This window comes from Sabethes cyaneus, chromosome 2 (genome assembly GCF_943734655.1).
Source record: "Sabethes cyaneus chromosome 2, idSabCyanKW18_F2, whole genome shotgun sequence".
In the NCBI taxonomy this organism is placed as follows: Eukaryota; Metazoa; Arthropoda; class Insecta; order Diptera; family Culicidae; genus Sabethes; species Sabethes cyaneus.
In genome coordinates, this window is record NC_071354.1 from 219386195 (window position 1) to 219412316 (window position 26122).

The 26122-nt window shown below is 40.0% G+C and overlaps 1 protein-coding gene across 1 annotated transcript; it reads left to right on the top strand.

The window, feature by feature from the left end:
• Positions 1–1595: 1595 nt before the first annotated feature.
• LOC128736667 (homeobox protein dve-1) lies at positions 1596–26122 on the top strand. Its single transcript, XM_053831156.1, has 8 exons — positions 1596–1615; positions 1657–1762; positions 2136–2358; positions 2555–2607; positions 2782–3043; positions 3109–3338; positions 15553–16901; positions 25903–26122. The coding sequence occupies exons 1-8, from the start codon at positions 1596–1598 to the stop codon at positions 26120–26122; spliced, it is 2463 nt and encodes an 820-aa protein (XP_053687131.1).

Sequence of the window (26122 nt, forward strand, 5' to 3'; positions counted from 1 at the left end):
CAAAAAGGGAAATAAATGGAGAAAATTTTCCTATCAAATTTGGCTTATGATAGTTTTTTAATTTTACTTTTACTTAGCTTTTTAATATTACTTTTTGTTTGGCCCACAATAATATGGAAATCTGAACATAATCGGTCTTTAAGCTCCTGATTAAGATTTAAATATAAAGTCGAAACGTCGATAAGCACTGAAAAGCTGTCCATATTTCCATGGCTGACTAGAAAGTCAGCCAAAAAATAAATAATTAAGATTGTGAAAGTGGAGAAATATAGGACCAAAATCGGAAAAAATTGGACAGAAAAGAAAGGAAAGAACAGTAGAAACGAACTAAAGAAAAGATAGAACGGAAGAGGAAAAGACGAAAATCGCGTGATAAAAGAGGAAAACCGAAGAGAAAATGGAAAATAGGAAAAAAATATATAATAAAAAGACTGAAAAATGGGGCAACAAAAAGAGGAAACCGCTACAGAAGTGATGAGAAGAATGAGAATGAAAAATGAGAAAACAAGAAGATAAACGGGAAAGAAAATAACAAAAAACCAGTGAAAAGCATGAGAAAAAAACAAAACACACATTAAATGGAACAGGAATCGAAGAAAAACGTTACATGCAACAAGAAACACGGGACAGAAAAAAGTAAAACGAGAGAAAAAGAGGAAAAATGAGTGGAAAGTGAGAACAAAACCAAAAAAAGGAGAAAAAACAGAACAAAACGTGGAAAAACGGGAAAATGGGATGAAAGAAAAAGAAAAAAATAACGGATTAAAGAAAAGCTATAACGGTACATAAAAAGACGAAAATCAAGTGATAAAACCGGAAAACCGGAGGGGAAACGGGAAAAAGGGGAAACTCAGTAGCACCCGAAAGTCCGGAGAAGTCAATCTAATCGCCCGGTATTTTTTTAATATGTTCTATTCGTCTTAAAAGTCGTCGGATGCCCCACCTTTTGCTTATATCTAGGCACGCTAATGGCCACCAGCACCCTGCACTGCACCGCAATCGTCAACGCTGTTGTTTGGGAACAATCCACCAGGCGACGACGATGGATGGTTGCGAGCGATGTTTGACGGAGGAGATGGCCGGACGGAGGGAAGGATAATTCCTAATACACGTGGGCGGGCCCACCGGAATGAGGGAAAAATTATCAAAATCGCAGATAATGAGTATGAAGATTTTGGCACACGGGTCTTTGCCTGTTAACATTATTGGAGTACTTGGGCTGATTTGTTTGTTCGCTATCTGTGCGCGCCATAGCGCGCTGGAAACGGAGGCGGCAGGGGAATTTGGCAATGACTCCGCAAATGAATGGAAGGATAATGATGACAGAGATAAGGGCTTAGATGGGATGAGAAAGTGAAAATGCGGCTTGAGTGTTCGTGGTATTATTGTCACGAGCATGATGCGATTCGGGTTGTGACTGTCTAAAATTTTTTAGAGGATTTAAAGGAAGGGGGTGGAAATTAAATCTGAAACAGTAAAATCAAACCCCCGCAGAGCGTATTGCAATTCAATAACGCTCAAGAAAGATCAACGCTTCCGCGCCATCGCTCTCGCTCACCTTTGCTGATTGGCACTTATCTCCTCCCCCTGCTCAAATGTCACCATCGCGTCGGAGGTGGGTGGATCGACGTTAAACACATTTTCACTTATTTCAAGATTTGATTCGACCGTAACCACCACCAACAACAACAACCAGAACCGGAAGTGGTGGCAGCACAGCGACCGGCGCGCAATCGGCAAGAACTTTTCCGCCACCGAAGAAGCAAGTATCTTTCACCACCCATCACGCAGGCAGGCCACCCGGATCCGGCCCCGGACCCGAACCCGGACCACTGCAGAAGCGGAAACGAAATGAAGCGTCAAAAGATTTCAATCTTGGAACAGCTTCGGAAAAGCCCGAACGGCGAGAACAGATCCAGTCAGTCGCCCGCAAATGAAGTGACTTCTTGTCAGATATGATGTGACAGAGCGTGGTGTGGAGGAAGAGGAGGAAGAGGAGGAGGGAGAGCTGCCAGAGAATTTGTCCAATGTTGGCTTTTTAGTGCGGAGCGATTTTTCCCCTATCCTGGCTGACGGATGATGGGGTGGTCCTTTGAAAGAAAGTGTAATTTTTCCAATGTTACACATCGCTCTAGTTAGAATCAGTGCCGACGTTTGATTTAATTCCAAATGACGAAAGGATCAGTGGAGGCCAACCCTGGGCGGTGCGCGTTCGGGTGAAAGCGCCAAGACAGAACGATCCGATGCGGGATGGCAGTCAGTGGTGCACTACGGTGGGAGTGCTGACACTGATGACGAGCAGAGCAGGGGGCAAGGATGGTAAAACCTCGCTCGAACGAAGCTCTTCTACAAATGAGGGTGAGGGATAATAATTCCCATTGGCAATCGTTTTGGCGGGACGATGAGCTGAAGGAAATCAAATTTAATGAAGAGATAATTTTTAAAGGTTAAGGGGGATGTGGTAGCTTGTTGCCCCTGATGTGGCGTCGTTGTTGGCAGCTAATAATTTCGATGAAGCAAAAATGTTTTAAAATGTTGATTTTATGATTTCTAGAATGGAATTATCTGCTCGTCAGCAACAGATCTGAAGCGGCACCGAATGGCTCCGTAGTAGTGCTCACTCAGCTCTCTATCTCGTCGAGAGCTGAGTGAAAAGGGATTAAAATTTCCGCTTGCGCTTCGCATCATCAGCCGTTCTGCTTGCTGCGGAGTCTGTCTCTCGGAAGCAGCATTTAGAGATTATTGGAAGATTTTATCGACACGACATTGACGAGTTTTAAGTTTTTCGTCTTATTAAACGGGATCCATTTTCTTCTCTTCTCCTTGCTTTCAGCTAAATCTTTGCCACTTCACTGCGTGGTTGAGTCAGTCAGTTCACTGCAGGCGACGCTGAACTTTGACGCCCGAAGCCCCTGGAAACGGCGGCCCAACATCGAAACCGACAGTTACGTCATCATCCCGGCCGCGACGCCGTTCTGTGATATCGTTACGACCGCCCTGCAGCGGTTGGGCTATTCCTCGGAGATTTCGAACGCAGCCAGAGGTAATTGAATCCCAATCAATCATTTCCCACCGATGATGCTAAAAGTATGTAATCCGCTTCCTCAGGATCAATCTCCATCAAGAACTGGAAAGCCCTGACGCTGGACGCCATCTCCGACAATCCACTGGTCTCGGTGAACGACATCCTCGGGGAGTTGACCTCGGTCGTTACGCTGAAGATCACCATCCTGCGCAATAAACCGTCCCAACTGGCGGAGATCAAGGATAAGCTGCTCAAGCTGCTGATACTGCAGTCACATGCCGTGCTCCGCTCTACGGGCTGCCCGCTGGATGAGGTAAGTGAGAAATGCTAATTGCCAATCCACCTTATAAATATTTAATTTAAAACGAAAGAAAGAAATTTCGCCTCCGGAAACTCAGTTCGATCTGCGGTGGGAAAAAGCATTCTAATTAAATCATTCTTCTCGAAGAAAATAAAATCGTTCTCCGACCACCGGCAGTTTTTCGCTAAAAAGCCACAAAATGGCATTGCTGTTTTTCCTCCTTAAAAATCCTCATCGGAATTTCGAACTGGCAGATAATGAATTTTGATTAAAATCAATGTTATCTGTTGGAAGTGCGCGTTTCCGCAAACGAAACAGAACGAATGGAAGTTGTATTTTCATAGTCCGATAAGTCGTTCGGATTCGCAGCCTAAGTAGTTGTGATTTTTGACTAATATAAATTCCTACCATAAGCGTTCGGCGAATGCTGGAATTTCTGCCGAGAAATTTCATTCCATAGAATGATGACTATTTGCCATAGCACAGTCGAAGCAAATACCAAGCAGAATTCAATTGAAGTCATTCATTAGTTTTCCCACTATGGAACTCTAGTTAGTAAAACCAATTGGTTAAATGTTTGTTTTACAATCATAAAACGTTAACTTTTGTGCAGTTCGCGAATCACCTTTAAGCATCGAAACAAATAAAATGCTTTTCCCGACATTGATTTTCTTTCCTTCATGACGTTTTAACGTTTTAACGTATAGCTTAAAAGGGAAGGTATGGCTGTAATTATCAAATTACAATCGCTAATAAAAACGACAACATTTTCTGTCACTTCTCCGACGCACATTCTGCACCAAATTGGAAAGCGCGAAGTACGCGGCCGGCCCTTGATCGCGGAAAACTTTCCAAAGGGATGCGCAGCATCCCTGCTGTGTGCTTTCCGCGACTAGGCGGTTACGAGGTTAATTTGAGTCATCTACTTTGCGCCGTGTCATCGTCCAGTGCCTAGTCGTTCGGACCGCAACAATTACGTTTGGAAATAAAACATTTCATGAACCTGGTTTTTGCGAATGTGGGACGCTTTGGTGTATAAACCCCGGCAGCAGCAGCAGCGGCCCGTGGGAAGGCTTGCGTAATACTTAATGCTACGCGACCGTTTATGGCCTAGACTGAACCGTGGGAATGTGGTTGTGGAATGTAGAACAAGTTGTAACTTATTGTGCACAATTTGTAATAATACCTTAGAAAAAATGTGAGCCTGTTAAAAAGGAGAATGTAGGGCACAAGGTGAGGCGTTACTCGTAGTTTGTAATCTTCCTTCCTCAGTTTTCATTGCTAGTCACAAAATTAATACTTTTCTCTACCACTGTACTGGCGTGCCCAGGCCTATAAAGTTGGGCTACTAAACTAGGACCATTTGTAAATTGCAGCACCATGTATTTTTTCAATATGTTCCCAGCTATTCTTCAAGTTTAATGTATTGTCCTTTTAATTCCACTATTTATCTATTATTTTGACAAATAGGCATTCACCTACGACTTGCAGGCTTTCTTTATTTGCCGGTTCTACTAAAACACTCAATAAATAAACTTTGAATGGGATTTTTTTCTATTTCATTCTACCATTATGGTAGTATTCACACTTAGAAATGTATAAAAAACGAGAAAGGTATTGTGTACGATAAACAAAAAGCAAACTAAATGATATTAATAGGAAAATAAAACAACATATAAACAAAACGGAACACCGAAACACCGATTTGGACGGAACACATTCTGCAGTAACCCATAACAATGCATAATTTAGCTGCTAAACGGCTAACGGAACATGACCTTCCGTTTTTTATACGACAGACTTCGCAGCCAGCTGTTAGAGTACGGGGCAATTGCGGGGCTAGTGCTACGATCCTATTGACTCCAACAGCCTCTCCCATAAAGATTTGAAAAACCATAACTAGCATCATAATTCAATCCCATCTTTAACCGTCACTTTGTCAGTTTTGTTCTATTAATAAATAATTTTGTCTAAATTACGCCTTGTTATTTGTAACAGTTGCTTTTGGTTTTTGCTTTACTTTGCACAATATATTGAAGGTTTTGGTTCACACTTTAAATTTTGTTCGTTTTCTATCTAAATTTTGTCGCCATATGTTGAATTCATATCCTAAGGCGCTGCCATACTTTGGGGTACGCCAAAATATGGGCCCGAATTTCAGTAAGGCACTTGCAAAAGGTGTATCGCAGTACTGGATAAGGGGCGCTAGACGAATCATACGTGATTGTCACTCGTAAAAATGATAAACTCGGAAGGAACATTGATTTACAAAAGCAGGTAGCTACAAAGCGGGTCTTCGCCAATGGCGCTACTATGTCACGCTTTGGCTCTGTCCATGTTCATTTTGATGATGATCAGATTTATTCCATACAAAATGACGATAGATTGGAAAATTTAAGACTCAAATATTTCTTCTTTCTGAGATAGCAAAACCTTGGACTTAAATGTCTTTCTAAGACTTGACCCTTCTTTAACAAAAGACTTCGCGGTCGGCTGTTAGAGTGTAGGACAGTTGCGGGGCTAGTGCAACGATCCTACTGACTCTATCTACAGCACTGCCTAGCCGAGATTCAAGCGTACGGCGACTGGCTTGCTAGACCAGCTTCGTACCTCGAAGCTAACTGGGCGATTTCCTTTCTAAGATAGAGGAGTCCATAGAATATCATTTTGGCCCATTCTTGCCTTTAGACCTTCTTTTAACTTTTTGGATTTTAGTTTCTGATTGTTCCTTTTGAATTATTATCAAAAAGCTACAGATCGTCGTTATTTCCGGTTGTGCAGCGGTTCTGGTTGCGAAACTTTTCTTTGTTCTTGTTAAACTAGTGATGTTAAATTACATACCCTAGCCCGAGCCTTAGCCCTAGCCTATTAGATGCGTAGATTAGATGGCAGATAACTTCAGGCAGTTTGTTCATCAGAAGCACAAACAGCAGTGGTCCTAAGTAACTACCTTGCGGTACTCCAAAGTGTACAGTTAACGAACAATATTTGTTCCCACAAATTTGCACAATTTTCTAGATATTATTTTAACCAATTGTACGAAGCCTCGAATCAACTCCCTCCAAAATGCTATTAATATTAACGGCATCAAATGCCATGATCATATCTGTATATACACACTCCTCCTGAAACCTCTATGAGATCCCAAGCAACAATGTGAGTTTTATTGTACTCTTATAACGGTTTTCATGACCAATTTTGGTCTTAAATTCCATCATAAGAGTGTAATAAAACCCAAATTGTTACTTGGGATGTAATCTTTCGAAGTGGTGATGAAAAATAATACCCGGTCGAATCCGGTTATAATCTCAGATTATAGCTTGGTTCGCCCCATGATTTTCCAGCATTGGACAAAAGGCAGGAGTCAGAACGACAACTTGTTAAACGTAACTACTAATAAGTGTGTGATAAGACTACATAACCTTATAACCTTAAAGAGGTTATAAAAACCTTCTGAAGAATGTACCCCTTGGTCGGAAGGCAGTTTAATAGTGGACCCCTTATTCGGAAGGCAGTCATATATATCAGGAAGTTCTGGTAAAGCTCATAGCACTTACGAACTGACATGACATGACACATAGAAGACTGCTTCTACTCAAGAAACATCCCCTTAAAGTTTGCAATAAAAAAGCAAAAAATTAAACAACTTGAGAACCGGTAATTGTAGAGTTTCCACCTATTTTACAAAAATATGCAGATTAGCATTGTCTGCAACTTCGCAAAACATTTCATGTTTATAAGAGTTGAAATAAAAGAGCTAAGTGAAAAAACCAATATAAAGGGGGTCCACTCAACCCCCGCTAATATGAAAAACACCTCGTTCAGATCAGGCGAATTCATTTTTAATCTGAATATTTGGTAACTCTATCCAGTTTCACATACGCGCAAGGCGCGCACCCTATGACCTTGTTGTTTTGATTTGACGAAAACAAACGTTTTGAAAACATGTCGAATATGCTCGAATTCTGAACATTCTCGACAGTATCAACTAAAATAGTCTATTTTGAGTGCTGGAGAGAAATAAGTTGCATATGAGCTATATTGCCAAAGCTGCTGAGCAAGAGGAAACGCATTAAGTTTTTTTTTTGCTTTTTTTTTCAATTTGCCCGGTCAACTTAACCGTCAATTGTGTATGACGCTTGATCAGTTTTTAATGTGAACGCATTCATATCAACCGGGTTCAGATTAAACATGTTCAGATTAAGGAAGGTCATTCCAGCGGGGGTGCACAAGTTTCGCTCCGTAACTTTTTTACTCTTAAATGAGGCCACTTTCTTTTTTCAGTGAAGTGACTGAAAACAGTATTACCTACAGATATTTCTTATCAATCGAAGACGTTAACCCTCTAACCGTCTGTAGACGGCCTTCGCTTTTGGAGCTCCAGAGCCACATACGAAATTTGTCTTGAATTGACAATATGAGAAATATGTTTAGAACAGATTTCCTGACATGTTGATACTAATATCACAACATTCTGACCATGCGTTCAAAAGTTATCATCTTTCAAAAACAAGAATTCCGAAAAATTCGAAAAAAAATCATGGTGCGAATATTCCCTTTTTTACGTTTGAAGAAAAAGGACATCTAGAGCAGAATGTTCGATCTCAAATTTTCCCTGTGAGTAATTTACATGCTTTTTTTTTTCAATTTTGTGAGATATTTGAACTGAAAAAATATTTGGTTAGAGAGTTAAGCATGAAAAACTAAAAAGAGAAATTGGGCTATTTCATACCTAGCGGTCCTCCAAATAAATATTTTCCCATGAAAATCAACACTCGAGCTTCTTTTGAGTGTACTTTCATGATAAAGTAATCATTTGCTCGATCGCATCGTTTTTACGATGTGGCCCGTTAGAGGGTTAAGTTTGATACTAAAATGTTATTTTTTCTATCTGTTGTGTTATCCGCTTAATCCCCAATTTTCCAATACTTTAAAAAAGTTCTTATAGAGTGAAGAAATTTTGCAGAAGACATTAAGGTGGTATCTTTAATGGTTTCGTCACAAATATCGATGTTCGTTCACTTTTTAAACCGTCCCAGTGTGCAGCGGGGCTTAACCTCAAAAAACGCAAGCGTAAAAAATACGTGATTTTTCAAGGGGTGTGTCTTTGGAGAAGTTTATTGGGCGCATATTTTTACATTATTAGGGGAACCGTGAATCCGCCCGATAGGGCGACTCAAGTTTTTGTTTTTTAAGTGCATCCAAAAAATAAAGTGTCTTAACAAAAGTTGTAGAACATAGTAAAATAAGCAACTTTTCTGAAAGTAGAATCTTTCTATTTCTTAGTGGTTGCGAAATATATTGATTTGTTTGAAAAAGCACTTAAGATGGAATCCTACTCTAATAATCGCATAATGGAATTTCGTGATTTTTATTGATTTGTTGGTATTAAAGTTAAGTGTTGGGGTAGTGTGTTGTGTTTGAATATGTATTTTACCTTTAGATTTTAGATGCAAAAATAATGCTTATTGTATTGTTGGTAACTGGGCGCTTGAATGTTCACTAAAAAAAACTTATTTTGTGGAGGTACGTGCCGCTGCCGAAAACCAACGGAGTATCGGAAAACGTATTTGATTTATGATTTCGAAACATAAGGTCAATACCTAAATTATTTCGAAGTGGTTAGGCCATTGCAAATTATTTTTAAAGTTTTTGTCACCCCCCCCCCCCCCCCCCTTTGAAATTGGCATTTTTATAAAATCAATTGTCTTCGGGCTCCACAGCCTAAAAAACTCGAGAAATAAGTATTAACGCTTCTAACACGGAACATGAATGGAAATTTCAAACAACGGAATTTCCGAAAATCGGCAAAAAATTTTTCATTCGATTTTGTCTTTCTTTTCCTATTTAAATAATAAAATAATAACGAATATATAAAGAATAGATGCAACAAGGTATGACATCAACAACCCTTATGCAAGAATAACTAAAAGAGAAGGGTTACAAGAGAAAAATCACTCGTCAGCAAGTAAACAAGCAATGCGGTTAGTGTCATACCTTGTTGGGATGCATGGAAAGCTCCGAGATAGCAAAGATATATATTTTTGGATAGAACTAAGTGTAAACTCAATTATCTGAACCATTTTAGGTGAAATTAAAGCAAAATTCTAATTGTGCGGTACACACATATTGTACCGGGATGTTGAATCTAAACATACTGTCGATAATTGTAAGCGGTAGGCACCATACAATTGTCCTAGAGCTATCGAAACATCAGTATTCAGTCTAGATTTGAACCCTTTTGAACATCTTTTTAGATAATTTCATTTCTAAATGAGAAATCATTCGATTTCTTATCACAATGACTTAAACCGAGCTCTTGTAAAAAAAAAATGGTCAGCAATTCACAGAGGGATAATTGAAAAATTGTTAATTTTATCCCAAACAGATTAAAACAGGTCATCAAGAATATAAATGGTCCTGCAAGGTAGTAGTTGAGCGAGGAAGGACATTTGTTTCAACTAATAGCTAACTGTCTTAATACTTTTTTGGCTGCATTTTTGAGCAATTCAAACTATATGAACCCTATCTTCAAAACGGAAAGCTTTTCCCCGAATTTTTGTTGTGCATCTAAATATGCTTTAGTTAAACATTGTTTTAAAAAATATGTGTTACCATTCTTTGCAAAAATACTGTGCAAAATTACTAAAAGAAAATTTTATGCGCTGCTGTCCGAATACTTTTTGGTTGACTGTAAATACATACTAAATATACTAAATACGCATTGATAATTTTTAACACATCGTTAACAAGAGTTGAATTATGTTGTGGCTTTCGGGTTAATGTTTCTCGGTGAAAATTCAAATTTATAATTTTTTTAAACTACGTTTCGGCTTACTGTTTTTACTCAGCCATCATCAGATTAAACAATATTTATAGTCAATTAAGAAACACTAAACTTTTGTTGTCCACTGTTTCTTCTATGACGACGCGAACAGCGTTTAAAAAAATTATAAATTTGAATTTTCACCGAGAAACATCAACCCGAAAGCCACATCATAAATATACGGTGATCAAAAAATTAAAACAGAGTTGAATTATGTTCCGAAGACTTGTCGAATTCTAACTCAAATGACAAATGAGATTGTATCACAAAGGTTCCTTTCACCGATAGGTGAATTTAATCGGGTTTTTACTGAAAACTCGAAGCAACACTCACACGCCGCGGTGTGGCCATGTTGCGAAACATGCTTTTTTGAAAAATGATTGATTTTTGATTGGACGAGTGTCTCGTCTGTTTGTCTGTGCTCATAGTTTTATTAGTGGTTTTATGAAATTGGTCATGAAAACCCCGAGTTGAACGTAATAGTTACTTGAGATATCAGACGTAAAAACTACAAGGTATACAGCCCTAAGGGTTGTACGAAAGGGTGACGTAGAACTATATCAGATAAACAGATCAAAGACTAATGTAAACTGCATTTCTGGCATATGTATGTTTATAAGAATCTGCGAGTGCCATTGTTTAAGTGATTGTTCAAAAGAAAAGAGCGAAATCTTCAGATTCAATTCTTCATTGAATGCAATGGTGGCTTTGAAAATACGTGGACGGAGTTTTATAAGTACAACGCCTGCAACCTTTGAGACATACAGTTTTCTTTTAAAAATCATTTGTGTGCATTATAAAGTTTGAAATGGCCATGAATGACCAGCCCACAGATTATTGTATTGAATATGATTATGCGTAGCTTGATATGTTTCAATAATCTTACTTTACATCGCTTGTGACCTTTAAACAAATTAATGCGACAAATAACATTAAAGCCAAAGCACGTTCATCACAAATATGATGTGCCAATCGAATGTCCTTCTCTTTCCGATTCACTGTCTTTTGCTCCGAGTAGGTTTTACTAGTCTACTTTCACAGCTTATCGCTTGTTATATAGCAGAAAATATGGCACATACGCAAAAATTTCTGTTTCATTTGCATGAGATTCCTTATCCTCCTACCACAGGGGTGAGGGGTCTCAAATCATCATAACATAAATAAATTCAAAATAAATTCATGCTAGCAAAAACGCCCACATGCCAAATTTGTTTCCATTTCCTTGATTAATTTAAGAGTTATGAGAAAATTTGTGTTTCATTTGTATGGGAGCCCCCCCTCTTAGAAGAAGGGGTCTCAGTACACCATAGAAAAACATCTTACCTCCAAAAACGCCTCATGCCAATTTTGGTTCCTTTTGCTTGATTAGTTCTGGAGTTATGAGGAAATTTGTATTTCATTTGTATAGGAACCCCCTCTTACGTCCTACTTAAAATTATTCTCTTACCTACCTATAAAATTGCTAGTCATTTCATCTATCCAACGACATATACATTGTTCAGTTTCGTTCAGTAGTTTAGTAGTTATTAGCATTTGAAATCCTTCATTCAAACGTTATACTTCTATTTTCGAGTGCTACCCAGTCCCATTATAGTAAACAAAGACGTAGTCCTACGTCAAAAATCAACATTGGACGCCATTTTAAAATCCCATTTAGCATTTAGTATGAAACCCCTGCAATGAAGACTTATTAGAAATGAGAAGGGCTATTAGTTAGCTGCTAGGGTCTATAAAGGTACTGGTGGGTGACTCGTCACTTGAGTGACGTGTCACTCGTTTCAGTACTTAGTTAGAAGGCAAAAATCGATGTGCAAGCAAAATGCTAAATAACAATCCGCCATCTTGGATTTCGTAATGGTGTCAAATATCGATTTTTGACTTTTAACAGCCACCCCCGTTCTATAAAAATGTCTATATTTCGAGTCTACCATATACCATTATACCATACCATATCTCATACGTCTTCATTATTCCAAAAAAAATCCATATTTTATAGGTTTTTATTCAAAATGCAATAAAAATGGTTTTCGTCGTTGACTACGCTGTCTCTCGGCGGTTTAGGGCATAGTTTTGTTTTGGAGTAGTTATAGCCATTAAAATTTTGTCAAAACTTGTCTGTCTCAATTTTTTTATTTATATCCTATATGTCTTTATCTTTCTATAACATAAACTTTCAATTCAATTTAGATTTATTTTGATTTTGTTTATTACATTTAATCTTTACAAATCTAGTCCATTGAAACCAACTTTAAAACAGAACGTCAAAATTGCCTTGCAAACGTTCCAAAAAGTGCCTGTCTACAGGTCAAGTCAAAATTGATGAGCCTTTTCCCTTTCCAATCTTGCACGCACTTAAAATTTTCCGTTTGATCGGTTCAGTTTTATTGGCGATGGCCTGCAGTAAAACGTTGGTACGCCAGTATATTCAGCTTTTCAATAGGACCTTGAATCATGCGATTTTTCCCAATAACGAGATAACAAGATAATAAGTAATCTTCGCTGTCTTAAAACAAAATAAAACTGACTATAAGGATAATTTTCGTTAATAATCGCATCTATCTTTCGGGATTTCATTCCAAGGTTGGTGTTTTTTTTTGGTTAATGATCAGAACAATCAGAAACAATTAACCAGATTCGCCTGCTATAGGCTTAAGGGAAAACAAGAGAACTGCCGCTTCAACCGCAAGAAAACCGCAATTCCACCTGCCATTTAGTTGCACAATCACAATCTTTATCTCCTGCTGGCGTAATAATAATCGCCCTTCGCCAAAGTGCGAAGCTTCCAGCCCGAGTGGCGCTGCTCTGCGCTGGCTGGCCGGCCGGCCGATTGCCACGGTCGGTGCGGTGAGTGGTGCAATAAAATTCTCGAGCACTGATTTTGACACTGATTTTGTTTTTTATTGATTCAACTCAATCAGATCGATACTACCCAGTTTCCCGCGGGGGAACCACAATCGCTTGAGCCGTGTGCGTGCGTGTGTTTGTGTATGTGTCGGCATGTGGTTATTAATGTTATCACAGCAAAACGCCTGACCGATGCCAGCAAGCAGCCGCAGCAGCAGCAGTTAGTGCCCGCCTACGGCTGGCAGTAACCATCGAACCGATAATCTCCCGACACCGTCGTCGTCGCCATCGTCGCCGTCGTCGTCGTCGTCGGTATGTGCTATCACAGCCGTCTACTTCGGATCGTAATTAGCCCGTTCGAAACCGATCATTATCCTTTTCTAGCTTCTGTTCACTTGTTTGGCGCTCTAATTACGAATCCGGATCCAAGGCCAACCGGCTCCCAGAAATAAATCCTCTTCCGTTCCGTTCAGTTTCTCAACTGTCGATACGTATCGCGAACCTTCCCACAATGCTTGGCTTCGGCTTTGTCTTTTCGGATGACGGAACTTTCTTCGTCTTCGGATTTAACAAGTGCCGTCGAAAACTATAGTTGCTTCACCCGGCAGGCGAATCCCATAATAAGGCAGATTTCACCTGCGATTCGGTGATGCCGCTGTTGGCGGGATCCGAAACCGACAGGAGCTGTGTGCTGTGTTGATGAATAGAGATTTACTCGAAACCTTGAGCCTTAAGCTGCCGAGAGTGAGAGATACAGAAGGCAAACGACTCGGCAAATACTTCACATATTATAAATATTGAGCTCCTACTGTCGGTTGATCCGATTTGAATGCCTCTACGGGCGGGTGTGTGTAGAACTACGGCTGCCAGCCAGCCAGTCAGCCAGCCAGGGCAAGCACCAAGTTGTGTGGATGTTTGGCAGGGCGCCGAGACACAGAAACGTTGCTTCTTAGTGAGCTTAAGCTTCATCAGACGGAACATCTCGCCCCCGCCAGCTTTGGCGAGAGACTGATATCAGGAAGATGGGGCGGGGAGGGGGAGAGGTAGAGAGAGAGACAGATAGACAGCAACACACAACACACAATCGCACATAAACTGAGAAGGTTCACGAAACAATCTGATTGCTTGGCTGAGGAAAATCTCTTCGGTAGAAAACAGGCTGCTGCCGCACAAGATATATTTCATAGAATTAAGATTGAATTTGAAAGATTATAAGTTTGTATATAATCTCTCGAAGAAAATTAAAATTAATATCGTTCCTTAATGATAATAATTATTCCCGGGCAGGGCAGCACATGTGGCACCGTTTGGGCTGGCTGGTTGATGTTCCACGGAAGAGGCTGACAATCCCCAATCAGGGTTTGGGGGTGGAAGGCTCAAACCGGTATCAGACAAACAAATAAGAAGTATTAAGTAGAAGAATTTATCCCAATCCTTATTTCTGCTCTTCCTTCCATATGCAAGGCGCAGGATATACGTGCGAGAGTTTACGAACGTGTGTCGGTGTGTGCGAAAGCCGCCACCCCTTTCTACCCACGGACGGATGGATGGGTAGGTCGGAATACGGGGTGGACAGTGCCGTGCTGGGATATACAGATAAACACATTCCCACCGAGGAACATCCTGCTGTCTAATACGCAACCAGGATCGGAAAGAGATCCCTAATACCCTTCTTGTAGCAGCTTATAATACATCAGACACTCGACTGACGCGGAGGAAGCAAAAACACGACGTTTAGCAACTGTGTAACACCGAGTCGAGGCTGCCTCTTGCGTCCTTGGTGAGGTACACACATCCTAGCGGATAGACAGTTGAATAGGTTCGAAAGAATGGGAACGAATTTATTCATTCGGAAAACTTTCGCTGAGCCTTGGCAGTCTGAGTTTGACCAACCTAAAAATCATCCGCCAAAATGTAGCCGCCGTCGACGTCGCTGTCGATAAATCAATGTGACAACCTTGCAGTGAATTAGTCCAATATTTGATCAATTATTCGTATTGGCTTCGGCTTCGCAGCACTCAATCTTGCATTGGCTCGACTCCGCTAAAACGATAAGATAACTGCTGCAAACAGCAGCAACCAATTGTTAGTTGAGCTATTTAATTCAAGATAAGGATTAATTTATTTTCCATGCCGGAGCCCAACTGATTGTGATGGAAGAGTACGATTATCTGCTCGGTTCCAGCTGTCTTCTGCGAATGTGACAGGGCTGTCAGCGAAACGGTGCCAGTTGTTACAAAACATCCGCTTCCGAGTGGAATGGCGCCGCTGTACCTTACGCGTTCGCAATGCTAACAATCTCAACTCAACTATAATTTGTTGCCGGATTAGCTATCCGGCAGGAGAAACAGCCCGGTGGAGTTTGCAAGCATCGTAGAACTCTTGCATAATAATCCTACTTGTATCTCAATAAACAACCTCCGCTGTTGCACTCGAAAGACGAAGCGAATCAGGATTTACACTATCGCACTCAAGAGCCGCATACAATCGTAACGACCCAGCAGCGCTAATCGGAACTAATATCTGTTTTTTCTTTCTTCTCTTGTTCCCTTGCAGATTACACTATCGCAGATATGCCGCAGTCCGCTGCAGAACACATTTCCCTTCACGCCGGAAATCACCGACGAGGTTCGCCGAAAGTTCGACCAATGGTGGAGCAATCAGCTGGCTCCCCAGCCGAACCCGATAGCCCACAAGATTCTGCCCTTCACCAACGCTCCACCCAGCGAGCTGGATTTTGCCAGCTTCAACATGCACGACAGCAGGGAAACGTTGCTGGAGAATCGCAACAATCCGCACCACAATCTGGTGGTACATCCGGCGCTGCAAACCGTGCACTCGCAATATCCTAACCAGAAAACGCGCATGAGAACTAGCTTCGATCCGGAAATGGAATTACCCAAACTGCAGCGTTGGTTCCAGGAAAATCCACACCCATCGCGGCAGCAAATTCAATCGTACGTTGTTCAGTTGAACTCTCTGGAATCCCGTCGTGGTCGAAAACCGCTGGACGTTAATAATGTGGTCTACTGGTTCAAGAACGCACGAGCCGCGCAGAAGCGCGCTGAAATGCGTCAGGGACTGACCAACGGCTACGGAACCCCCAACATCATGCTCTCCCAGCCGGATTACATGAAAAGCTCTCCGAGTGCACCGTCCGAAGACATCGACAACCTATCCCAGGACGAAATGGACGATGAACTCGATCGACCAATGTCACCGCAGCTGCCGCTGTCGTTGACCATTCACGAGCGCAACCGTCCGCTAAGTCCCAACGAAGACACTCCCATCAAGCAGGAGAAAAACGCCACTTCAACTACTCCGCCACCTTCGCCATCACCGCAGAACAGTTTGCTCAACATCAGCAGCAACAATAATAATAACAACAATAACAACAACAACAGCAACGCCAACGAATCAGCCAACGATTCGGCCAGCCAGAACGAGGCACCCAAATCGAACTATTCCAACGAGCGGTCCAGTTCGCCGCAACGATCCCGTTCACCGGCGTCCGACGATCTCGATATGGACGAACCGGAGGGCAGCACCATCGACGATTACCGCTCGCCGTCGCCGGACTCCAAGCGCAATCTGCCCTTTCCGATCAGCAATCCGATGTTTTCGCACTCGATCATGTACATGAGCCACTACATACCGGCGATGCAAGCGAACGCCGCCGCCGGAATGCACCTGAAGAACGAACTGAGCCCGACCGGTCATGCCGCCCTGGGCCAGGGCGGACTAAATCTGTCCTTCAACAGCGATGAACGGCGGAAGCGGAACCGAACCTTTATCGATCCCGTCACCGAGGTGCCCAAGCTGGAGCAGTGGTTCTCGATGAACACCCACCCGTCGCATAATCTGATCCTGAAGTACACCGAGGACCTGAACCGGATGCCGTACCGGTGAGTTTCGCGATTTTGTAAAACATTTTAACAACTCTAAATGTTATAACCATTATTAAAATTCATCAAAAAGTCCGTGAAAGCTTTCAGTTAGTGAAAAAATGCGTTTAATCTGACTAAGACTAAGTATTTCTATACAACTTTACTGTCAGAAAAAAATCGATTCAAAACGTAATTTATTTTCTGGTCACACCATTACTATTAGCATTTGTCAACTGTTAAACAACAAGAAGATGTTCAAATCCTTTTAGTAGGTCCGTTAGTGTAACGCAATGCTCAAATGATCAAATCAAATACCTACGATAAACAAAATCTGGGAAAATGCTCATTGTCAATTGCACCAAAAATGAGTTTCTTTTTTTGGATGAGTATATGCTTAGTATGGAAAATGAAAAATTGGATGAACTTTGAAACAGATCATGAAAAACATTGACTTAGGGCACGTTGGACTTGAACCAACAATTCTCGATTGCCGGTCAAGTGTGTTTCCTTTACACGACGCTACCAGATCAAATAATCTTATAATAGCTATAAAGTGTTAGTTCATTATACACAAATTGTTCACGATAGACGAACTATTTCCGTACAATTGAGATCCTAATGATCAGGCAGATCGTAGAGAACGTTGAGTAGCACAAAAGTACAACAGCGGAAAACTGTTCGGTGAATCGATTTCTTAGTATTTTAGGAATTAACATAGCTTGCTGGATTTCCCTGCGACATGCTACGCTATTAGGGTGACACTGATCAGAATGTAGGGAAAGAATCACGCCAGAGAGATCACGTAATGCTAAACAACATCTCTTCTGCATTCGTTCAATCCTCAAATTCCAGGCTGAAAAATAGGGAGTCCAGATCAGATACGCGTTTTTCAATTGTGGTTGCACCAGTCAGCAGTACAAAAGCTTTAAACTGAATCCAGCGGTTCAGCTGTTTTGGATATAATTGCCGAGTAATTTGGATTAAAATGTATCGAGAACAACGCTAAGCATGTAGGGAGTGTTCCTAGTCGAAAAATTTTAGACTCATATTTTTTTATTGGACGCTTAGGGTGCCGCTTTCTGAGTTAGGGTGGTCACAAAAATCGTTATATATTCCGATTTTTTTTCATTCAAAACTTCATAACTTTTGAACCATAGAACCGATTTCAATGATTTTGGTTCCAAATGAAAGATATTTCAATCAACTTTTCAGAAAATATATTCAACTTTAAGCATTTCGGACCACCAAAAACGTTCAAACTTTGAAGAAAGAGAGAATGGAAAACATGTTGAATTTTGTAGCCACCTTAATTCAGAAAGCGGCACCCTAAGCGTCCAATAAACAAGTACAAGGGTCTAAGATTTTTCGACTAGGCACAAACACACCAAATTTGAACGAAATCGGAGCACTTTTATAGTTGCTCGTTTTCCTATCAATACTTCCTCAGATTTCAGTACACAGTACAAGTTGTAGGGTAAAACAAGGTAAAACATTCCCTTACACTATATTTTTGTGAAAAGCCTGATCGTCGTTCGATCTTTTCAACCTGGTAAAAATGTTAAGTATTAACATTTCATATGTAGTACAAAAACCTTAAATAAAATGGTGCAAAACGGACTTTTAGGTTATGTTGCATTGAAATAAAATTGTTCATATACCTTTTACCTAACATTCTGCTGCTTTTTCTTGCCATAGAATCTCAAATTAGAGAGAGTTTGTACACGATTCTTTCAAAACTATTAAAAACTAGCGGTGAATGGGGCAAAATAGGCTACTTCCCGTCATTTCCGCGCGTTGAGACCATCGCCAATCGATTTCTCGTGGTTTTTTACATAAGAAAAGTCACTTTTTATTCCTTTAAAACAGCGGCAACAAAAAGTTCCGTTTTTTCGGTCGGTTTTCCCCACTGTGCAATGGTATATTCGAACAAAATGGGCTGGCAATGCGATGAAATGTTTTAATCAATCTTTGATTTTGAAATAATAACGATTAGTCGGTTCATACGCTTTATAGAAATAATCAGCAGCCTTTGAAGATTATGACAGTCTTCAATTGGTTGTACAATTTCAGATCATCCGCGTACATAAACTTATATCCGTCCCTCATAAATAATACTAGGTACGTCATCAAAAACAGCACGAAAAGTAATGGACCTATATTGCTGCCTTGTGGTACTTCCGCTTTTTTGAGAATTGAGAGGAAAGTAGTAGTTGAGCTATTCCCGTAGTGTAGGACGTTCGTTTGACCGTTTTTAATCTGAACACTTTTTAATTTTAACCCCGCTGGTTTTCACAAGGTGCAAATTTAAAATTGTTCAAATGTCATTCACAACATGGCATCATTTGCTTTTGCAGATAATGCACATAAACACGATTTGTTTGTACTGATCTAGCGTGTTTAATCAGTTTCACGTTTCGTTTCCCAACGATTACGAAAGAAATCCGATCGAAAAATAAGGTATTCGCTGCTTGCAACTGCCAACTAAATCAAACCACCTAAACAATAACAAAGAGCAGGGCGGCCAGTTCATACAAGTTCCAGCATATTTAGGGTTGCTAGTTGTTCAAATTAAAAACTAACCCCGTTAGTTTGCATGAGGAATCGTTCAAACGAACGGGGGTCCACTGTATTGGGATACGCCAAGTCTGGTTTTCAGAATAGTATTCACCAGTGCTTAGAATTCTCATATTTAATTCGTGCAATACGCATGAATCTGCTGTTTCTGGTCAGTGATGTTAAAAACTCAAAATCTCAAAACTCATCAACAATCAAAATCAACTGTGAATCATGTCAGCTTGATCCTATGCATGAAAAATTACGCGTGAGTTTTTCTGTTTTTATAGCAAGAAGCACAAAACTCACACATGTTTCTTCCCGCTTGATCACATTCTGTTTTGTTTCAACTGCTACCCGGAGCTATGCACATATACATACTAATTCCTCGTTAAACAGCATAGGCATTCTCTCGTGCGATACGTAGCTGTGAGTGAGCATGAGGGAATGAATCTCTAAATAAATCGCAAACTTAAACTAAAACGCACATTTAAATTACATGTTTATCTAATTCTTATTAGGCTTGTTACTTTCTAGTTAAGAAGATGTCGATTCCCGCGATGGAAAAACGTAAATTCCGTCAATATGTCATCTTAATTCAAGAATGTGTGTTGCATTTCTCGTTGCTGATGTTTTTTCTGACGGTGGATTCTCTTTTGCTCTCTGGTTCGTTGCATGAAATGCCAGCTGTGGAAGAATTAAACAAAATGCTCACAGCTGAATTTGGTTCACATCGCATAGCAACAGAAACGCGATGTATAATAGCGAGAGAAATTCATATGTGAGTTTCTCGCTTATGATAAAGGTTGAAATTTTATGTGCTTGAAATCTCATTGAGTTTTTTGCTGCTATGAACTGTTCAACACTGATTTTGGTACAGATGAAATGAACTCTGCATTGCCAACCTGAAACCAACGCACAGCAATCTCAAAGGGCCAAAAGTGGAACTATTTCCCTAGTGTCACTTGTTTTCATTTTATCATTTATGGTCTTCAGCATTTTCGTTCGTATGAATATCCCCCTTAATCTGAAACTGTCAAAAGTTAGTCATCGCTTAGTATGATGAAAATAAAAAAAATAACTTTTTTGTGTAAAGAAATATAGACATAGTTTCTTTGAAAAAATTGTAAATATTGGAAAAACAAGCAACTTTGCTGAAGAAATAAAATTTCTATCTTTATCGAGTGCTGCACAATACAATGTTCTAGGCAATTATTGAAGCTCTCAAAATACACGTTTTTGCAGCAGTAAATCTTTTGGACTTTTACTTGCTGAGTTATCGCATATTCAAGCTTTAAATTTCCGTAGCTTCACGAGCCTATGAGGTAAAATGGGGCAAGCGTATCTATGAAATCAGCACTTTATCTTAAAGCTTAAGTTAAGCTTAAGTACTATAAACTTGCACGGGTTCCGTTTGTCTCCAACCACCCAAATAGGAGTACGGGAAGCCTACGCTTTATGCGTTTCGCGTTCGCGAAGGGCTCGATACACGTCCATTTTTTTGAGTTCCTTTAGAAATTCTTCATAAATAAGTTTTACATATTTAGCGTACGTCGGTTGCATTTTACAAGAATATATGGTTCTAGGCGATTATCGAAAGACTCAAAACACATGTTTTTGCGGAAGATTGCAAATCTCTAGGACCTTTCCATACAAAGTTAACGCCTATTTAAGCTTTATTTTTTCTTAACTTCACGAGCCAAAGCAATAACTTTCTAAGGAAAGGTTCTAGAGATTTGCAATCTTCTGCAAAAACGTGTATTTTGAGTCCTTCAATAACCGCCTAGTACCATGTATTCCTGTAAAATGCAACCAACATAAGCCAAGTATGAAAAAATAATTTTTAAAGAATTTCCAAGGAAAATGCTCTATAGCTCTGCACTCGATAGAGATATAAATGTCATTTCCGTAGCAAAGTTGTACCTTTATATTTTCCATAACTTTTCCGAAGAAACCATGTATCTATCTACGAACACAAAAAAAAAATGGATGTGTATCAAGCCTTTAGCGAACGCGAAACACATAAAACCTATGCTTGCCGTACTCTCATTTGGGTGGTTGGGGACAAGCGAAACCCATACAAGTTTATAGTACTCGACTTAAGCTTTAAGATGAAGCGCTAATTTGAAAAATATATTTATATTTTTTATCCTCGAACCCCCTGATATAAATTCTCCTTGCAAAATTCAACTTATATAACTTTATGTGTACCATTCTGCTGAAAAATATTCACGAAAATAGATTAGTAGGAATTCCTTCTTTTAAAGCCCTAAACAAATGTCCGCATCCTTACGACCAACTTTCGCCGGATGTACGATGGGAATCTTTCCAAACAGTCCATGTAGGTCGCCACTCTTCGCTTTCATTTTGTACTCTGTGAAATATCGTACGCAGCACCTCCCAGCTAGCTCCAAATCGTACATCAATGAAAGAAAATTATCGTAAATAGCTTTTGACAAATTCGGAATCGTGCGCCCAAGTTGATTTTCTATCAGACATAATGATAATAACTGACACGCATACGATTTTCAGCACGGAATCGTATAGCAGTACGGAGCAATTCGCGCTTAATCGGATATTATCGTATAGAAATACTTATATAGATAAAAAGCGTATAATTATTCCTAATAACGTAGATTGCCTCCAAAATAGTACGGATATTCCAGTTTAACGCATCAAATGATATTTATTAGCATGCACATTTGTACGTAATGCTGATTTTTAACTTTTATCTAAAGCTTTAAAAAAGGATTTCTGTCTGTCTGTCTGTCTGTCTGGCCCTATGTTCCTTTTAAAATCGAAAACTACTGAACCGATCGGCGTGAAAACTCGCATGTAGGGGTTTTTGGGGCTACGGAAGGTTCTCACGATGGCAAAAGACCCCCGCACTAAGAGGGGGGCTCCCATACAAATCTATACCTATAAAAATGGATTTCTGTCTGTTCTATGTTCCTTATAGAATCGAAAACTATTAAACCGATCGAAGTGAAAATTAATTTTTTTGTGTTGGTAGATAGACACATATGGTTTTTTCAGCAAAGTTATAGAAAATATAAAGATAAACAATTTTGCTAAAGAAATGATATTTCTATCTCTATCGAGTGCAGAGCTGTAGAGCATTTTCTTTGGAAATTCTTCAAAAATAAGTTTTACGTATTTAGCGTACGTCGGTTGCATTTTACAAGAGTATATGGTACTAGGCGATTATCGAAAGACTCAAAACACATGTTTTTGCGGAAGATTGGAAATCTCTAGGACCTTTCCTTACAAAGTTATCGCTTATTTAAGCTTTATTTTTCCTTAACTTCACGAGCCAAAATTGCTGGCTGGGCTTCCATTCGAATTCGACAAGGGCGCGTATATCCTACGCGAGTAGTGTTACAGTTTCAAGTTCGCAAAGAACTGCGAGTCTAGTGAGAGTTTTGTACATTGTCAGCTTTGTAGGGCAGCGTATGCTTCTGAACTGTAATGTTTAGCCAAGGGTACAGTAGGCTCGATCTACTACTTGAATGCGGCAAATCTCCTTACCAGTATTGTTGCCATTGCTACCGTTTTTCGACAATGTTTGAAGAGCTCTGCTAGTAGGCGATCCATATCGGCGGTTTTTTTGTCTTCAGCAATACGATTTAACTTACGTTTGACTTCTTAAAGATCAGGTTTTGGGACTATTACTATCTTACATTCTACATCTTACATCGTACATTACATTGAAATGTTCATCGAAGAACTGCTTCCACTTGTCGACCACCTCGCACTCGTTTGTAATCAAATTCCCTGCCTCGTTCCTAGATATGTAAGGCTTCGGTATGATAGCCCTTACGAGATTGATTCACCTGCTAGTATAATTTGTGAGTGCCATTAGCTCGGAATACTTGTTCCAATTATTCACGATAGCCAGCATGCTCCAGGCGCTTGTTGCTCCTCAGGATCATGGTCAACTGATTGTTTGCTCGTAGGTAATAGGCCAAGTTCTTCCTAGTGCAATGCTCAGATAACTTTGCCAAGCCGTTTTTTCTCGCCACGGCTTGTTGAAATTCCCCGCCAAACCAGTCATTTCGTATACTCCGGGGGTCTTCACCCAGTAGAACAGCGCATTCTGCCCCAGCCGTCTTCGAGGATTAAACCACTTAATTCTTAGGAAGAAGGCAGTACTTCATCCAGTATTCGCGCATAGTTATCGGTAAATTGCGGGTAGTCTAGCTCTCTAATGCCTTCAGCCGAGAAAAACGGCTTTTGGGATATGAGAAGTTTGAAGCGCACATATGCTTTTACAAGGTGATATGCACATACAATAACCGGAGGTCCGTGATGCTAGGGAAAAACCGGTCATCTGTGAGAAAGTGGTTTATTGAATGTTGGTCAAGTGTTCTTCAGTGAGCTTTGTCGATATCTTTGCATGTGAGAAAGGTGCTTCGGATCACCAGACCGCAGAAAATTGATAGACCATGGAGGCTATGGAGCTCTGCTAAAACTGGGCCCTTCCACCATCTCTCCATTGTGACAAATTTGCAACAGAACTACGTTGCCGAGTTTATGGCGTTCAAGCTGTTTGACCAGCACCCGGTCGCCACCAGTAGGTCCATGCCGTTTCCTTGAATTTTCGTAATACTTATTGTTCACGTAGGTTGCCTTACTAGCGCCACGCTGCGGAGTCTCGCGATGGGGTTGCCATCTTAGCTTTAGTGCCAAGGTGCCGCTTTTCTTAATTCAACCATCTGCTCCGGATCAGACGCTGTTTTGAGCCGCTCTTAATCTAGAGCCATAAATAGACTCTCTTTACATGGGGAAAAACGCTTATGGCTGGTAAAGCTACTCTTCGTGCTGACGATAGTGCGTCCTTCCCTGTCCGTATACGCCCTTAGTTTCCACCGGAGTTGGTTACCCGACCTCCACTAAAGTTGTTCGTATTCCGACTGATATTACGAGGAGGTAGGGGAAGCAGTAGCTGAATAAGAAACTGAGAATCATTGTGGAGTCTATTACACTTCTGCAGATTCCGGCGGTACGCCTTGTCCAGCTGTTTACCAACCGACTTGGTATGGTATTTTCGACAGACTTCTAATTGCTCGGCTCTCGTTGAGTTCCACGAACCTGAAGAGCTCAACTCATCTGTCACTTTACTGAAGAATTTTTCTTTTAAAATTAAGAACCACAAAAAAAGTTTTTTTTCCAACAGCAAATGCTCGAGTATTGGGTCCTATTGGGCTGTATTTAAAAAACAATAGGAAATTGCTCCTATGTATAGGACGGTACGTTGGATATACCAACAAATATCGTCGTTATTATCGTCATAAACGGTCAATAAAGGAAACTTTTCAGGATACTAGTAATCCGAGACAAGTTTATTTTTATATAATCTTTATCAGGGTAGATTTCTTAAAGGTACGCTTTCAAGCTGACGATACTTAAACGCTATTTGAAGCTAATATGAAAAGAAGGATTAGAAGAAATTAATTTATACTCGTAGATATCGTGCAGTACTCTGGTTGGAATCCAGTCGATTTACTAATACCAAAGTCCAAATCGAAGTTCCATTTTATTAAGCTTGTAGATTTCAAACAAATATTCGACACTCTTTCAGCTAAATTATCTCTGGTAGGCATACTAGGGATCCTATTTAGTTTTCGGTCATCCAAATCCGGTACTGTACTGCATAATCCAGGGCGTTTGGTCAGATTAACGAGTGAATTTATTAGTAGATTTCCGTAGATTTTATCGTTCATCAAAATATTTACTTGGTCAGAACTTTCCCATACAGCTTTCTGATATGTTTTTTGACAAACCATAGGTCTTGTTTCAGCATTTGCCAAAAGCGGCTGAAAACCCTCCCGCATACAGATTTTCCGGATTGTTTTCAGCGTCACAATGAACTTTTCAAAGCAAAAATTGACCAAAACTTTATATTAAATTACGTTCTAAATTGGTCATTTTCTCTCACGACTGTTTATGTTTTGAATTAATTTTATCTGGCTGCCAATTTTAATAAGCGTTTTTCAACCAATGTCTGTTTTTTTTGTTTAAGTATCTTTCAAATTTATCAAGTTTATCTAAATATTTATTTGGATCCTGTTTCTTATCAGATTTATTAGTATTTTGTTATGAATTTTATTAAAAGATGTTTATAGTAATAGTTGCTCCGAGGATGAAGACATAGATCTTCGAAACGTCAGCCAAAAACGTCAAATAATGTTTTCGTAAGAAATCTGAGACCTATTTATACAAATTCAGTGGTCTATTGTAATTGTTATAAATCATTTTATCGTTTACTGTGTTCATTTTCACTGAATAAAATATTTATTTTGTTTCTGTTCAGAACAATTATAGAATAAACTAGTTTTTAAAACTCAAACACATAATCGGTTGGGCTAAAAAACGATTTCAAATAAAAATTTGTTAAACTATATTATAATGAAACTAACTTGCGGTATGCGGTATGATATTCAATATTCTCCTTTTTTACTTACAGACAAAAATTTCCCCGCCTCGAGAGCAAGAACGTCCAGTTCTGGTTCAAGAACCGACGAGCCAAATGTAAACGGCTGAAGATGTCCCTGTACGATCCGGCCCAGCTAGCCAACCTGGGTGAGCAGGCTCACCTGGCAAACCTGCACGACAGTTCCCATCTCGCTCAGCTGCACGAAGCCTCCCAGCTGCACCAGTTCCACCACGGTGGCGAACGGGATTGA